The 12,038-nt window shown below is 39.3% G+C and overlaps 1 protein-coding gene across 1 annotated transcript in view; it reads right to left on the bottom strand.

Moving 5' to 3' along the window:
• The window catches only part of ATP13A4 (ATPase 13A4), a 117,204-nt gene extending 106,514 nt beyond the window's left edge, over positions 1–10,690 (bottom strand). Inside the window, exon 1 of the mRNA XM_058555563.1 lies at positions 10,628–10,690. Coding sequence (XP_058411546.1) covers positions 10,628–10,690 — 63 coding nt within the window. The remainder of the gene's footprint in view (positions 1–10,627) is intronic.
• Positions 10,691–12,038: the final 1,348 nt, after the last annotated feature.

Genomic DNA, 12,038 nt, shown 5'->3' with positions numbered 1-12,038 from the left:
TTTTGTGGGCCATACGATCTCTCTCACAACTGCTCAGTTCTGCTGTTGTATTGCAAAAGCAGAGACAGTCTGCAGGCAAATGGAAGGAGCTGTTTTTCCAATAAAACTTTATTTACGAAACAATCAGTGGGCCAGATTTCACCCACAATCCATAGTTTGCAGACCCCTGCTATAGAGAAACAACAGAAACATTTAGTGTTTGCATCTGTAGTAATAGTACCTACCTAATGGGGTATTGTGAATTTAAAACGACGTACCACGTGACAGTGCTTAGCACTGGGCATAGGACCTAGTAGGTAGTCAACAAATGTTAACTATTACTGTTGTTAGGCAGGAATCGTACTGATCTAAGACCTGTCTGGATCTGAACAGCCAGGTCTGAACTCCTTATCTTTAACAAACTTAGTGACACAGTAAGTGGCAGCTGTCCCTCTGTGATCCTCCTTCTAGATGCCCCTTTATGGCAGAATCTCTGTGGATTTCAAAGACAGAATCACACTAAGAAAGGGTGGCTTCTTTAAACCACCATGAAGGATAACTTTCCAAGACTTTCTGAGGTCAATTTCAAAGAACTATGCCACATGAAGAGTGGTTGAAGAAACTGAATGTGTTTAGACTGGAGAAGAGATGGTGGGGATGACAGACGGAGAAGAACAAGATTTAAATACCTGAGTTGTAGAAATGGAAGCTGATTTTTGACAGGTGGCCGCAAAGGGCAAAAGAAGTAGGACTAATGAATTCAGAGTGAACCATATTTTAGTTCAACATAAGGAAGAGAATTTTTTAATACTCAGCTCTGTCTTACAACGAAATGATTTGTCTTATGGTAAGTTTCCTTCTCTGAGGGCTTTTAAGGAAAGGTCGGATGGGTGAGGTAAGGGGTAGGAGAAGGTCAGAGCAACTTTGAACAAGCTTCTGACCTGAGAATCTATGACTCTGTGGAATAGAGTAAATGGAGTGCAGTAAATCAATTATCTATTTCTCTAAATTCTAATCCTTATTTACCTTTGAATTTGTATGCTATTTCATATAATTTTGGAGTGTAACTGTAACTAGCTACATTCATCCATTGTTCATCCATTTATTTATTCCAAAAATATATATGGTGTATTTACTATGTGCCAGGCATTTGTCTAAGCATTCGAGATACAATAGTGAGTAGTCGATCCATTAAAATAGTCGATCAATAATCCATTAAAAATTAAATAGAAAGTATATCTTCCTTGGGGTAATGAAATATTCTACTTTTATTTGCATATTCTTTTGCTATTTTCAACTGGCCAATTAATTTATACAGGGACATTCTCCAGGCAATTATTTCAATAATGATAAAACTCAAAAATAAATTGTTTTCTGTTCTGGGATATTGTGTAGGAGTTCAGAAGGAAGATGATTGGTTTTTTCTCTCCATGAGGTTGAAAGCCCCCACAATCAGACCTTTATTAAAGAACAGATACTATAGCTGTGACCACAGGGAATAGAATTTGATACCAAGATAACAGGAATTCTAGCTTTTATTTATTCCTCCTAAGATAGAAACAGCAGGAGGAATCTACATAGAAACTTCTCTGAAATGAAATACGAAGGGCCCCTCAATTTGTTTCTAGAGCCCTATTCACCTCTGCAACTTGTGTCTGCTGTGGTCAGAATTGATCCTTTATATGCACATGATGCCTTTTGCCTGAAAAGCCTTTAAATAAATAGAAGCTTCACAACTTCCTATTACACACTCCCTCTTCATAGTTCTCTGGGATGGAGAATTGGCAAATATGGCATTTCTGAGCATCAAAATCAGATCCCTTCATGGAAGTTCCGTATTGGTATAGATCTCTACTCCTGAGAGGGGTATTAAAGGCAAATCTGGCCTTACAAATGTGCAGACCCACAAGGGGTATGATTTTAGGCCACGAAGAAAAACTCTCTGTCTTAACAAAAAATCCCTCTAACTTATACAGAACGTAGACAAGATTTATATGCATAGATGTTTACCGCAATATTATTAGCAGTAGTAAATACAAAGCAGTATATTTATATAAGAATAGGGTAATCATTAAGTAATATTACATAGCCATTAAAATAGTGTTTATTAAGTATTTTTAATAACATGGGAAATATATATATATGTAATAATATTAAGTAAAGAAAAACAACATAAAATTGTGTGGTATGATTTCAAATTTGAGATGGGTTCTGACGGATGGAAAGGAGTCCGTTGGCCAGATATCAGGGTGAAGGTATGTCCCTGGCAAAGACAGTATATAATTTATTCTGAGAAGGGCAAGCAGACCACATTTGGATGATCAGAGAAAATGGAAAGTAAAAAATTGTATCTTACAATTGACCAAAGAAAAAACCTACACAGGGTGGCTTGGCCTTCAAGCTAAAAGATCCTTATTATGCTTAGTGATACCAAGTGAAGGAGAGCAAAGTTGAAATAAATATGTGCCATAGAAATCAACCTTATTTTTCCATTAAAAAGCAAGTCGAAGTAACCACTTATCTACCTAAACTTAACTCTTGGATACTTGTGTTTTCGAACTGGCCTCAAAATATTGATCTTTCCTCACAACATCATCTTCTCTGTATGGTTTCTGAGACTTGAGAACCAGAGTTTCAGAATCCTGCAGCCGTGGTTTCCCCAAGAAGCTTATAGATTCTGCAAATGCTAAGATAATTATAGTCTCAGCCAGGGCCCTGTGTGTGTAAGCACTAAATCAGAAAGTGTTCTGGCCTGGGGGACATAATTTTTCTCTGGAAAGCACATAGCACATTTGGGTCTCCTCTCTGTTCTTTTTCTGAGGGGGCATCTAGGGCACAGCTGTGCTCATTGTCCATAAGAATAGCCTTAGGCTGAGGAGGGAGTTGAGGAGGCAGTGTTCTGAGCTGCCTTTCAGCTCTGCCCAGGTGGTGGTTTCAGGCAACTCACCAAGGTTTACATGATGGGCATCCAGAAATAGCTGTAGGCCATTTAGGTAGGTGGTCCCACTCTGGCTAGTCTTCACAAAGCTTTGAAATAGCCGCAAAGCCTTGAAACTGGCACCCAGGAATGAATCTCCTCTGGATCTGTCACCAAATCACCAACTAAATCTTTTGAAGGCCAAGTCTCTGTGCTCTCTGTCTTCTGTGGGCCTGAGGACCATATAGGCTTCAGCATTGGTTGATCATTTACTGATAGATTTACTCTTTATTCCTTAATTCATGACTAATTCACAGAGCAACTGCCATAAATTTCCAGTTCACACTTAATGTTATGTCACCAGGTATGTTCTCCTTTCTTTGACTAAAAAAATCTCAGTGCTTTGGAAAAATCAAGAGTATCACTTAAATTTCTTAAGATGTTTCACAGCGATTTTATCCACCTGTTTTAAAACTTTTTAAATCATATTTTTTGTGTGTGTTGGAGAGGACCTCAAGAAACTATCTGCATTTGTCTCTGTTTCAAACCAATAAGGTATTATTATCTCCACCTGGTAAATGAGATGAAGTCAAAGAGAGAGGACCAGGATTTGCTTTAAGGTTATAAGAATAAATAAGGGCAGAGCCAACACTACAACCCTGGTCTCCAGCCTCCTAATGTTGTATTCCTTTCAATTACTTCCTGCTGTTTTAGCCACCATTAACAACCAAAGTAGTGCATCCAGAATTTAGCAAAACCATGAGGAAGTAAACCACTATGTTTAAAGCAGGGACTTAAACCATAGCCTATCATTTACTTAGCCAATGAACCTGGGCATGTCACTTAACCTCTCTATGCCTCAGTTTCCTCATTTACAGAGGAGAATGATAATTCCTCATAGGGTTGCTGAGAGGATTAAATAAATTACCATGTGTAAAGTTCTTAGTCCAGAGCAACCACCATATAAGTATTTACCATGACTATAGCGATTCCCACTCCCAACCTCTTCCTATTTTTCCCTATGGGATTAAGTGGTAGCATCATCTTCTCCCACTGGACAAACTAGGAACCTTAAAGACATCCTTAATAACCACTCATCCTGTTCACCCTTCTCTCTTACCCCACAGTCTATGGATTACGAAGTCTTTTTAATTCTAATTTCTAAATATCTTTTAAATCCATTCTCCACTCAGCATCCTCTCTGACAAGGCTGTAGTTTCATCCTGAATCTCTCACCCGGACTATTTCGAACACCTTCTTCCTAGTCTCTCCTCTTTCAACCAACCTTCTTCACCCCATGATGTAACATCCTTTGGAAAGGCAAATCCTACCATATCATTCCCTCTTTCAAATCTTCCAGTGCCTTCCCCATTGTGTCCTCCAGCCTGGCATCACAATCATTCCGACCAAGTCCAGCTCCACCATCAAAGATTTGAATTCAGTAAGTCAGGAACTGGACCTAGGAATCTATTTTTTATATACTCCCCAATTTGATTCTAGTACGGTTATTCATGGACCAATGTTTGGGAATCACTGGAAAGGATAAAATGTACACTCATTAGGATGTCTTATAAAGTCCTTCACAATCTGGCCGTCACCTACCCCTCCAGGGAAATTAAATGCCATCCTTCCCCTTGAAGTTTTCTTTGACTGAGTTGCTCCTTCCTCTGTGCTCCCACAGCTCTGTCTGCATGACTCCCACAATGACACCTGTTTCATCATACTTTCATTATGTTTGCATGCTTCGTTCCTCCATTTGTACAGCCAGCTTCATGAGTGTGCAGCCTGTGCAGTTGGGAAGGGTCCCGAACTTGGTTTAATGCTCTGCTAGAGCCATCCTGAAATTCTTAACAATTGTTGAACAACGGGCACCTCATTTTCATTTTGCACTGGGCCCCACAAATTATGTACTCGGTCCTGCCCACTCGACTGTGAACTTCTTGAAAACAGAAGCTGTTTGCTATTCACTTGAAATCCTCCTTGGTTAGCACAGAGGACTCTTGGCACAGAGTAAGGGTTTGGTAAACATTTGTTGAATTTATACATGAACGGATGAAAGGAGACAATAAGGTATCTCGTGCAAAAATAGTGTAATATAGCTAATTAACTCTGAAGAATAAGGTCTGTTTATGCTTGAGGGAGGGAAGAGTCAGTTGATAAAATTCACAAGATGATTGGCCATTCCAAATAAACATAAAATTTCCTAGGTTTCTCTTTAAATTGCTCAAACTGTTTTTTTTCTTTGAGCTCTGCTATCTCTCTATTCTTCTCAGAATGGAAAATTGCAGGTTAACGGAGCTTGCGATTGCACTATCAAATACGCCCTGAGTGTTTGTGCCAAGCACTGTGCTAAATTCTGGGGAAAGGAGAGGGGGAGGCCATAGAAAGGTGAACCAAGAGGTGGCCCTGTCCTCCAGAACAATTAAATCTTACTCTTCAAGAGTTATTATCAAAGATGAGTTGACTTCATGGGAGTTCTGTAGCAATGAATCCAGAATAAAGACACTAGACTTGGCCAGTGGCCCAGCTTCCTGAACATTTCAACTGACAAAATGTCTCAGTCTGAACACAATTCCTCCACTATGAGATCTGTGGGTTCACTAGTTAACATTGGCAACCAACTCGGAGGTGCTCATGGAGCATAATAAATAAGTGGCTATTGAGGTGGGGGAGGTGTTTCTGCTCCCTGGTGTTAGAGAAGAAAAGATAAACATCAGCTATCAAAGTGAGCCAAATAATCGGTGAGGACAGATGTCCCTGGCTCATGCTGAAGGCGCGACAGGACTTCCAATGTGGTAAAGACTACACACCAGCCTCCTGCCATGTTAGAGGGCCCATTGCAGTACTAATATCTTGCTGTTCTCAGAAATGACGTGGAAGTTCAAAAAGAGTTTTGCTTGCTTTTCTACATTCACTAACTGTTAGTGACCCAGTCTACTAGTTGATATAACATCAGTGATAACATTAAGAGATTTTAGTTGAAAAAAATATAAATGCCAATAAACATATAAAGAGATCTGTTCAACTTGAAATTAGGGAAATACAAAAATAATATGGCCATAAAGTATCATTTTCACATGCCAGATGAGCCAAAGTTAAAAAGATGGATAATGCTCAACATTGGTAAGTTTAGTAGAGAAAGCAAGTATTCTCAAAAGATTGCTAGTCAGAGTATAAACTGGTACCACCACAATCTTATAGAGGGAAATTTGGCATTATGTATCAATCAAAATTTAAAACAGCACATCCCCTTTGATGCAGTGATGCTATTTCTAGAACTTTATCCTAAAGAAGTAATCTGACAAATATGTAAAAATACATGCACAAAGTTGTCCATCATAGCCAATAAAAATTTAGAAATAACATAAGTGTGCAACATGAGAGATTTGCTTAATATAGCACAATTCATCTAAACACAATTTACACATTAAAATAACTATGTGGAGTTACAATTATCAAAAGGGAAATAAATCCATAATATATTTTTAGGTGTCATGAAAAGGTCAGCTTAAAAAAAGAGTATAGATGAAATGACTCCATTTTTTGTTAAAAAAAAAAAAAACATTTACAAGTATGTGTGTGCATTCTTTGAAGAGTAGATGGTGATTGGGGCTGGCCTGGTGGTGTAGTGGTTAAGTTTGCTTGCTCCCCTTTGGTGGCCTGGGGTTCCTGGGTTCAGATCCCGGCACACACCTACACTCTGCTTGTCAAGCCATGCCGTGGCAGCATCCCACCTACAAAGCAGAGGAGGATTGGCACAGATGTTAACTCAGGGACCATCTTCCTCAAGCAGAAAGAGGAAGATTGGCAACAGATGTTAGCTCTGGGCCAATCTTCCTCACCAAAAAAAAATAATAATAATAAGGAAAAGAAAAAGAATAGATTGCGATTGATTTTATTTTGTTTTGGCATGATGCATAGTGCAAACAAATGAATGATATCCAAATACAATAAGGATATTATATTTGGAAATGTATAGGGGAAAGAAAAGGGAAATCTTAAAGAAATATGCTCAATGGTATGCTGGTAAATATTTAACAACCAGCCTTCAGGTGGGGCAGGGTGGAAGTCCTGTGTAGCATGTACCAATTTCTGTGGCATAAATACTCCCAACATTATTCATTTCCAGCTAATAATGTGACATCACTGAATGCAGAGTTGGGATGAGATGTACAGTAGCACACCATTACATAGTATTTCCTCGATGCAGACACATTAGATGTAAGTGATTGCAAGAGTATAGATAATATTAAAATGTAGTAAATAATTAGAAAGTAACGAGTTTTGTGTATGCATTTTTTGTAAGTCTGGAAGGAGTCGGAATGGAAAGTTCATAAATCATATTTACTTCATTCTTTAGACCTTTATATATCATTTCAATGTTTTTATAATAAACATGTTACCTTTATAATCATTTGCTAAAACCTAGGAAATAAGAAAAATCAGGGCACATTACTTGTAAAAAAGTCTCACTGGAACAAAACACTTCCCCAAAAGAGTATGATTTCATTAGGGTGTAAGTAAGATGATGGTGAGCAATGTCGGAATCAATTAAACCATGATATCTTTGATCAGTCACAGTGTAAGGAAATGAGCACTCGGTGTTTCTAAGGCCTTTCAAAATACAAAGAGGTAACATCAGAATTCAAAGGAATTTAAGCTCCCAGGCCATCTGATACTCTCACTTCACAAATAAGGAAACTGAGTGCCAAGACAGGTAGACGTTTTCTCCAAGTAAGCACTACAAGGCAGGGTATAAGATAACTCAGCTCCTCTCCATTTGTAAATCGTCTCTATAGCTTGTGAATGAAAGTATATATTCCTCACTTGTCATTATTTAATGAGAAGCGATGACTTCATTTCGGGGGGCCGGTATTCATTCAATTGGTTAATTGCCAAAGCCCTGACTCCTATCTTTGTTTAGATAATAGCAGCTCACACTTCTCCAGAATTTTATACTTCCCAAAACACTACCACACAGATTATCTCAGCTGATTCTCATAAGAGTCCTGTGAGACACGCAGGGTAAGAAAGACTACTCCTATTTTATAGCTATGAAAACTGAGGCTAGAGCAGGCAAGTGGCTACTGAGAGCCGGGCATCTGGTCCGGTCATGGTGTTGTATGGGAGGGAGTCAGTCTCCTTTTTGAGGCCTTTCTGAAGCAGTCATCTGGGTGAACTTCTGTGAAGGTCTCTCCTCCCCTTTCCTTCCTTGGCCTTCCAACACGTTCTTTCTTCCATTGGCTCCAATCTCATTTTACACGTAAAGATATTACTTTCAGATCACTTAGAATTGCTCTTTAGTTCTGATTTCTTTGATTCTAGAATGGAATATAGTCCCAGACATCTTTAGGCCTGGAAATATTCCTTTTTCTTTATTTGACGTGAGGGTTAAATGCTAAAATGTTGTTTTCTCTTGAAATTTGAAGTCATCCCTGCCATCGGAGGAATGACTTCTGCAAAGGTCCCAACGGTATATATTATAAAGCAAGATACTGTAAACACTGTGGTGTGACACATTTCTAGAGAATCTTGGTATTCTAAAAGGGATTCACATTGAAGTGAGAGGAGACAGACTTACTCAGGAAATACAAATCATATATAACAGAACAGATCCTGGGGAATCTAAGAAGAGCAGATAATCTCCTTAGCTTTGTTTTATTAAGGGAGGAAGTGTGTTCTCCTGTTAAGAGTAAACTCTCCTCCCCAAGAACTGAAAAAGGTATCAGTGGGCTACGTTCAGATTCAGAGATAAAAGAGCTACCAACTTAAACTAACCTACATGCCTGCCGCCTGAGCTCCTGGACTTATGTAACGTTAGACAAGCAAATTCTAGGTGCATCCATTTCCTCATCCTTAAAGTGGGAATCATAGCACATGCCACACAGGGTGTAGTGGAAATTAAAGTAGCTAGTGGCCAAGGAAATATTTTGTAAAGTAAGAATCACTATGAAAATATGTGGAATACATTTAAGATAAGTTTACTGCTCTGGGCGAGGGGGAGGGAGTAGTGAGTTGAAAAGGAACAGAGTGTCAGACATAGCAGCAGGCAGGTGGCCAGGTTTGTCCAGGCGGAGCAGGATGGAGAGCTCAAGAGTGCATACTAATGGCTGCACCTCCTCAGAGGCGAGTGGCCAAATGACTCCTCTCCAGAAAAGAAAACACAGTGTACCTTCCCATATCGCAGGCCCTCTCCTAACCAGGCTTTCAGCTGCGTACAAAACTAAGTTGACACCCTGATGCATTGGATGGTGCTATGATGCAGATGAACTATTAACAAAATTGCTTCGCTAGAATGTGTAGGCTGAAGAAGGGATAGTAGTTTCCCTAGACCTAAGAACATCTGCTAGCAAGTAGATGACTCTTAACGACTCTCAATTCTCGAATGACAAATTGTTGAAGAGCAGAAATGAGTGTACGAGAAAAGAGTAGGTGTATTTCGATCTGAGGATTTGAGGGAGAATAAAAAACCATTGGAAGGAAGGAGACCCTGCCTTCTGGTGAAGAGTATTCAAGATGAGAATCAAATTTTCAACTTAATATAAAAAGTAATGGAATATTCACTCTCTAAAGAAAACACTTTGGAGAAATAAGGATGATATTGAGCATGAGGTCGGAAGGTCATTTCTGGTGACATTTGTGTAAGGCCTGAAGGCAATTGTCATTTGGTTAAGAAAGCCACTTAAATTTGGATGCCTTTTATTCCCCTATAATTTTTTCTGCTTTGATAGCAGAAGGGCTCTACTCTTGAAGGTCCAAAATATGTTGTTGCTATAGGAACAGGTAAGCAGATTAGACTTGAAAGACCAGTTTAGGAACAAAGATTTAATAGTCAGGCTAACACAATTAACCAAGAAAACATTTTAAGTAAATATCTTTTAGGTTTGTTATTTATATATTAATTCCAGGAAGATAAAATGCTATTATAGAATGATAGCATCACATTTTAACATTTTAATTAGACCATTACTGGCGTAAAAGACTACGCTTATACAATTAGCAGAAAGGCCTTATTAAACAGAGTACACATTTCTAACTCTCTCTTGATTACATTGTAATTGACAAATACAGCTTTAAATTCAGCAAGAGCATAAGAATCATCTTTGAATTTCCTACAGTTCCCCAGATGGGAACACATCTAAAATAAAGGAGACAGTGAACTACAGAAAGTTTTCTGTAACCAATCTCTATAACTAGGGAGCTACAAGTAAAATTCTAGAAGTAAACAGAAATGTGTGTGTAGGCTGATAATTGTTAATATTTTATGTTTTCCCTGTCCGATGGTCTTTGTGAACACAGATATGTGAGAAGAGAAGAAGGTCAAAGATCCAGGCGCACTCCTCCACTGTTAATGTTCTGCCTCATCCTATCAGGGAATACACTGCTCCCACCTTGAGGGATTTGCTGAAGTTGTTAGAAGTTTTGAACAGAACGTGCTATGTGGTGAGGCTCAAAAACACATCATGAAGTGGCACTGTGCTTCTCTCCCTTTCTGTTTTACTTAAAAAGAAAACATTCTTGATAAAATTAAAACAATATTTTCATTCTAGCAAATTTCTGCTGTTGGAGGTCACATTTGTGGGACAGAGAGATTTCTTGGACCTTATCTTTTCTCACCTAATACCAGAAGCAAATTGCAGAGAAGTATGTGAGTGTGTGTCTGAGAATGTGTGCGTGTGTTGGAGGCTGGGGAACGGGAACGAGAAGAGGGGAAGGTGGCTAGAATCTTACCATCTCATTCTCTTCTCCTTCATTGAGCAAAGCGTGCTGGCCCTTCTCAAAGTGCTCCCCCATGAAAAAGTGATTCCACGCCTCCTCCCTGACTTTCCCCGAGCAGACGCTTCCAGGACGAACTCGCTGAGCCACCACCGCTCGCCAGCTGACTGAAAGAGTTAATGATCCTCCAGGTTAAAACTCCTTCTTGAGCACACACCTTCTCTCAGCAAATGACAATACTTAGCAAACTGAACTCCTCCCACGAGTCACCCTCTGCTCAGAGGAATTTCTGCCTGCCCCTTGCTTACTGTATTTTCTCAGAGCAGCTGTCCCAAAGGAGGCTGCTCCCATGCTGATCTTTTTGTGCCCAACTTACAGGGACAGAACTCATTGCGTTCCCAGTGCCTGCCAGCGTGAGACATCTGACTGCAAATCCAACAGGACAATGCAGAGTTGGCAGGACCCTACTGAAGAGCGGGGAGCAGGCACAAGAATTCCCAGGTCACTGCTTCATTCCCAGAGGCTGAGGAACTGGGGTCGGGGGAGGATAACAGAGCTGCAGATTTGGTTACTGAAAGCCCCAATCCATCGGCTTGTCATAGTTTTGCTCATTCCTTTTGCTTGCAAAAGGTACAAATTATGACTAATCCTCTTCAAAAGGTATTTGTAATCACATTTCTTTGTGTATGCAAAAAACTTTCTACTTAATGTATACATGGAATTAAGTTTACTTTTTTTAAAAACATGTAGGGAAAGAACAAAGGTATAATCAAACTATTTTATGTAGTCTTCTTGCACTAAAATATTGGTGGTTAAATTCTTAAGAGGGTCCAGAAATAAAATATTCAAATGACTGTATGGTAAGACTCCTTTTTTTATTTTTTCACACATTCATTCAATACACATTGTTTGAGCACAGGGATGGCATATATAAATCAAGCCATATTTGCGGATATGGGGATCCAAATATGCAAACAAATATGATAGAAGGTGGTTTGTTATTATGAAAGCTGGAACAGAAGTCCAAGATAAATGGCAGAAATCCCAATGTGGTGGAGGGGAACACACATCCACCTTGGCTCTGGAAAAAACCTGGATTCCAGCTGCCCATCTGCACTGGTCAAGCTGTGTGATCATTTAACCTGCAGGAGCTAGCCCTTCTCGTTCAGTAATCGAAGGAATTGAATGTGGACTCATGAAAGTGTATCGTACAGCACTGATCAAATGCTGTTGGTATAATTAAGCTAAATGTCCAATTGAACAGCAGGCGGTTGACCATAGTGGTCAACGGTATGTGCTGTGAATTTGGAGGGCCTGTGTTCACATCTGGGCTTTACTAGCTATGCCACCTTAAGACAACAATTTTCATAAACTTCATAAGCCTCCATTTGCTCACATGTAAAAAAAGGTTAGAATAATAGAACTT

The sequence above is a fragment of the Diceros bicornis genome, chromosome 15 (assembly GCF_020826845.1).
Source record: "Diceros bicornis minor isolate mBicDic1 chromosome 15, mDicBic1.mat.cur, whole genome shotgun sequence".
NCBI lineage: Eukaryota > Metazoa > Chordata > Mammalia > Perissodactyla > Rhinocerotidae > Diceros > Diceros bicornis.
Note: the sequence above shows the minus strand (reverse complement) of the source record. Positions and strands in the feature narration are given on the sequence as shown.